The sequence below is a fragment of the Charadrius vociferus genome, unplaced genomic scaffold (genome assembly GCF_000708025.1).
Source record: "Charadrius vociferus isolate BGI_N301 unplaced genomic scaffold, ASM70802v2 scaffold124, whole genome shotgun sequence".
Lineage (NCBI taxonomy): Eukaryota > Metazoa > Chordata > Aves > Charadriiformes > Charadriidae > Charadrius > Charadrius vociferus.
In genome coordinates this window covers 129,427-134,539 of record NW_009647943.1, presented here as the reverse complement: position 1 = coordinate 134,539, position 5,113 = coordinate 129,427, and the positions used below count along the sequence as shown (strand labels likewise).

The 5,113-nt window shown below is 60.3% G+C and overlaps 1 protein-coding gene across 1 annotated transcript in view; it reads right to left on the bottom strand.

Moving 5' to 3' along the window:
- DCHS1 (dachsous cadherin-related 1) overlaps window positions 1–5,113 on the bottom strand; it is a 48,600-nt gene that overhangs the window by 600 nt on the left and 42,887 nt on the right. The window contains exons 17-20 of the mRNA XM_009883237.1: window positions 3,980–4,110; window positions 3,185–3,471; window positions 2,226–2,364; window positions 4–1,999 (exon numbers count right to left, since the gene is read on the bottom strand). Coding sequence (XP_009881539.1) covers window positions 4–1,999; window positions 2,226–2,364; window positions 3,185–3,471; window positions 3,980–4,110 — 2,553 coding nt within the window. The remainder of the gene's footprint in view (window positions 1–3; window positions 2,000–2,225; window positions 2,365–3,184; window positions 3,472–3,979; window positions 4,111–5,113) is intronic.

Here is a 5,113-nt window from a genome sequence, read left to right as displayed (position 1 = left end):
GGCAGCAGCAGCCCGGAGCCCTTCTTGGTCTTGAACCACTGGGCGCTCTCCAGGGCAGCCGGCTCGCAGGAGATGTCAGAGAGCTGGTCGGCGTCTTGCTGGATGCCGGAGTCAGGGCCGCGGGCGGAGATGTGCTCCTGCATGGAGGCCGTGATGCTGGCCACGCGCGGGTACTCGTTGATCATCCGGATCTCATCATCCTCAGCGGCTTCAGCGGAGCCTCGGCCACTGGAGTGCGAGGGGTCCAGCGAGCCACCCCGCGTGTAGGGCCCTGCCGGCTCACCCCCATACCCCGGCAGGGCCTGGTGGTAAATGTGTTCACCCCCGGGAAGCGCTGGCTGCTCCCGGCCGAGCTTCTGCAGGGAGCCGCTCTGCACGCGACCCAGTGGCCCATCCGCCTCTGGCTTCTCGCGGCCGCGGCGGTGACGAGAGCGGACCAGTGCCAGCACAATGGCCACGGCAGCCAGCACCACCACAACCCCCAGCGAGGCAGCCACAGCCACCAGCAGCAGGTTGAGGTCCGGAGCCAGGCCGAAGGAGGTGTGCGTGACGTCGATGATGACTTGCGCAGAGGCTGAGCGGGAGGCGGGCAGGGGGCTGCGCGCCTGCACCTCCAGGCTCATCTCACGTGGCTCCCTCTTGGCACGCCCGGCCCCGGCCTGGGGCTGGCTGTCCACACGCAGGTAGATGGTGCCTGTGGTTTGGTTGATGGCAAAGTACGGTGAGGGCTTTGCCAGGGAGTACAGTACAACGCCGTCAGCCCCCTCATCCTCATCTGTTGCCAGCACCCGCCCAATGCTCTGCCCTTTGTGGGCGCCCTCAGGGACCTCGAAGTTGAAGGAGGGGCTCAGGAAGATGGGATCATATTCGTCCTCCCCTGTCACCAGCACCCGCACGGTCACTGTGGCAGAGGCATTGCCAGCATCAGTGGCCCTGACTAGGAGCTGGAAGGTTTTGGCTCGTTCATAGTCAAAGGTAAGTCGGGAGCGCAGCTCCCCAGAGCTGCTGTTGATGGCGAAGGCATCCCGGCCCTCCGCCATGCCGGGCTCTCCCACTGGCTGCTCCAGCACTGTGTACCGCAGTTCCCCGAAGACACCTGTGTCTGCATCGATGGCACGCAGCGTGGTGACCAGTGTGCCAGGAGGGAGGTTCTCCCGCATGCTGGCACTCAGCACTTCCACCGGGAAGTATGGCTTGTTATCATTGACGTCCTTCACCTCGATGGCTACAGGTACCAGTGCAAAGTGCCCGCCTGGCACATCTGTGGCCTGCACCACGAGCGCATGCAGTGCCTGGGCCTCCCGGTCCAGGGGCCGTGCCAGGCAGAGGGACCCTGTGCTCTCGTGAAGCTGGAAGAGCCCATGCTGGTCACCTGAGCTGATGGTGTAGTGAACATGGCCGCGGGGCCCCGAGTCAGCATCGTGGGCCACCACACGCAGCAGCTCTGTGCCGGGGGGTGTGCTCTCGCTCACCGCAGTGCGGTACTCGGCTCGAGTGAACACGGGTGGGTTGTCATTGACATCCTGCACAGTAATGAGCACAGGCACTGTGGCGCTGCGCTGCGGCAGGCCCCGGTCTGAGGCTGCCACAGTGAGGTTGTAGACTGGGATGGCCTCAAAGTCCAAGTGCTCCACAAGCACCAAGGCACCCTGTGTTCGGAGGTGCCCCCCTGCCCAGGCCACCCGACTCTCCACCTGGAAGGCGTTGCCACCATTGCCACTGACGATGGTGTAGTCAAAGCCAGCATTCTCCCGGGAGAGGTCGGCATCACCTGCCTCTAGTGTCAGCACAGTGGTTCCTGGCCGCAGGTCCTCGGGGACACTGGCATTGTAGCATGGCACATAGAAGCTAGGGCTGTGGTCATTCACGTCCTGCACCTGGAGCTGCACTGTGGCCCAGGATGAGAGGCTGGGAGAGCCACAGTCGCGCGCCTCCACCACCAGGTCCAGGGTGGGCTGGTTGGCATCAAATTCCACCTGCCGGATGGTGAAGAGGGTTCCTGTGAGGGCAAAAAGCCAGACTCAGCATAGGGGCCAAAAGGGAGCCAGGAAGGGTGTTAGGGTTATTGGCTGGAGGAACAGGCTGCGGTGGGAGCACTCGATGGCCACCCCAGATAGTGACCTGGTGAGGGGCTGAGCCTGGGCCAGCCTGGGGGCACCTCCCTTTGCAGGCACTGTCAGAGCAACCCACAAGATGGACCCCACACAGCAGCTAGCCCCACGCACCATTGCTGGGGTCGATGGCAATGTCAGGGCTGGGCACGGCCAGGTGGAAGGTGACATCCCCATTGCTCCCCGAGTCTGGGTCGGTTGCGCTCACGGTGAGAATGACACTGCCTGCAGGTGTGTGCTCCGGTAATGTCACCTGGAAGAGAAAGCCCCCATCAGCACCGCGTCCCCCGTGTGGGCGCCTGATCCCCCTTTGCCTGCAGTCAGCCAGCAAGGCTGGGAGAAGGTCTGGGGCTGGCCAGGGCAGTGATAGCCAAGGTGGCCCCGCTCATTGCTAGCCAGGGCCTTCCCCACCCCTGCAGCAGGGCCATGGCTGGCACACTGAGGTGGCCTGTCCCACATGCACAGCACCTAGCCTTGCTAGCGTGACTCCCAACTAGCTTCAGCACCCAGTCCCTTTTCTCTACTTTGTTCTGCTAGTCTAAGAACTCTTTTAATAGTTGATGTTTTCTCCACGAAAGGTATTTTATACAAATCAAAACAGCTCTTGTCTTTCTGGTGTGCGAAACAGCACGTACAAACAGACAGTTCCATTTGGTCTGTGCTCTCACAACCTTCAAGCATTTCTGTGGCTTCCCAGCTTCTTGCATCTGCTCCAGAGATGCAGCACATTGCACCAGTCAGATTTCATCCAGTGATCTGCCTATGGGGCCAAGGCCAGGTCCTGCCACAAACACTTGTCCGGGTTGTGACCCATCTCCCACCACTTCTGGCCTTCCCACTGTTCACACCTATTCCAGCATGTACCACCTGCATGCAGCTGTGCAGGCTCACAGCTGCTGATCCCAGTGCTACGTGCCTGGTTTCAGCCTCCTGTCCACACCACAGCGACAGCATGAGGGGTGTCAGGATGCAGATGGGAGCTCAGACCCATCCTCACAGGGACCTCTGTGCCTCATAAGGCTGGGTGAGCCAGGCAGGAGCAGCACTACCTGTCACACCTGTGTGCACGGTACCTGATAGAAGCCCTGGCTGAAAGTCGGTGCGTTGTCATTCACATCCTCCACAACGATGGTGAGGTTGGCCTCGGTCTCATGGCGGGTGTCAGAGGCACGCAGGGTGAGGGTGTAGTGGCTGCGCTGCTCATAGTCCAGTGGCCCTGTCAGGGCAATGTGTCCCCCATACCGCAGCACGCTGAACGTGCCCATGGCATCACCATCCAGCATGAGTGTGTAGGAGAGCACGGGGCCTGAGTCCACATCGTTCCCGGTCAGCTGGGCTATCTGGGTGCCCAGGAGCGTGTCTGTGGAGAGGCAAGGCATGAGCAAGCAGCCCCACCTCCTTGGAGAAGACCTGGCTCACACAGTGGGAAACCAGCTCAGTCCAGAGCCTGAGCACCAGGGACAAGGGGAAGATGCTAGGGGTGAAGGGGAAGGTCTTGGGAGGTAGGCAGGGCAGGTCAAGGCTGGCACAGGGCACACAGGCCGAGGACAGGGAGCAGGCAGGGCAGGTGTGTGCAGCCAGAGCCCCTGTGGTGTGGTCAGGGGCCAGGGATGAGTTGGGAACTCAGCTGGTTCCCTCAGGACACAGCTGCAGCACAGGGGCCACACAGTCCCCATCCACAGGCCATCACACACCAGGCAGTGCCCGAGAGCTCCGAGGGAGCTTAGCCATCGGGTCAGCACAAGCCAGCCCTTGGCAAGGGAACAGACAGACCCCTCTGGGGGCTTCTCCCCGACCCACAGGTGCCCATCGCGCCTCAGCTCTTGCCATCGGTGACGCATTACCTCATGGGGCTGAGCTGCACTTACTCTCTGGGACCCGCACCTCCCAGGGAAACGGGATGGTGGGGCTATTGTCATTGATGTCCATCACCACAACGGTCAGCGTGGCAGAGCCGACAAGAGGCGGAGTCCCTCTGTCCATTGCCGTTACCACCAAACTGTGGGCAAGCACAAGGGCACAGCGCAGGTTCACAGACATGTGGCCACATGTGTGAGGGAGCAATGCATGCATGCACAGCATCTGGAACGTGTTGGGGGGTTACTGCATGTGTGCACAGGGTTGGAGTGTGTACATGCGGTAGTGGAACTGTGCACAGCATCTGGAGTGTCTGGGGCAATGGATATGTGCAGAGCATCTGGAATGCATGTGTGGGGCAGTGGATGTGTGTGCATCAAGAGTATGGTGGGGCAGAGCAGCAGACGGATGCACATTTGAGGTGCATGTTTGGAGGGCAGTGGGTTTGTGTGCAGCACCTGCAACATAGGAGCAGCCAGTGAATGTGGGCACAAGTGTTTGGAGCATGTGGTGGGCAGTGGATTCATGCACAGCCCTGGCATGGGCACGTGGGACAAAAGATGCATGCACGGTTGGAGGCTTTTGCAAGGGGAGGTCGTGGATGCACCCATAGCATTTCCAGCCTGTGTAAGGGGCAGGTGTCTGGAATGTGTGTGGGAGATGATGCAGGCAGAGCACGTGGTGGGGTGCAGGGAGACAGGCATTTGGAGCATATCTGGGTGTTGGGGAATGCACGGAGCCTCTTTGTGGAATGGTGATGGGTATGTGAATGGAAAGAATGCCCTATGCCTCCCCATGCCTGGGGAGACGGGAGAGAGACATATAGCTATTGGAGCACGCATACGGGGGAGAGAACATAGCCTGGGGTGGGGTGGCATCTGAACCATGCATGTGTAAAAGGGTAAGGGAAGACTTAAATTCATTGTGTGTAGTGTTTGCCATTATCTTATATACACATGGCTAGACTGGCTGGACAATGTCTAGAGTGTGTGCACGTGATAAGGGGTGCAGAGGACTTGGTCTGAAAGCAGGAGGACTTGCAAGTGAGTTCAGGGCAGTGCCTCAGCACCTGGAGCATGCATGGCAGGGCAGAAGGGTGCAGTGCATGGGAGTGGGAAGGAACTGAGCGTATGTGGTCTGGATTA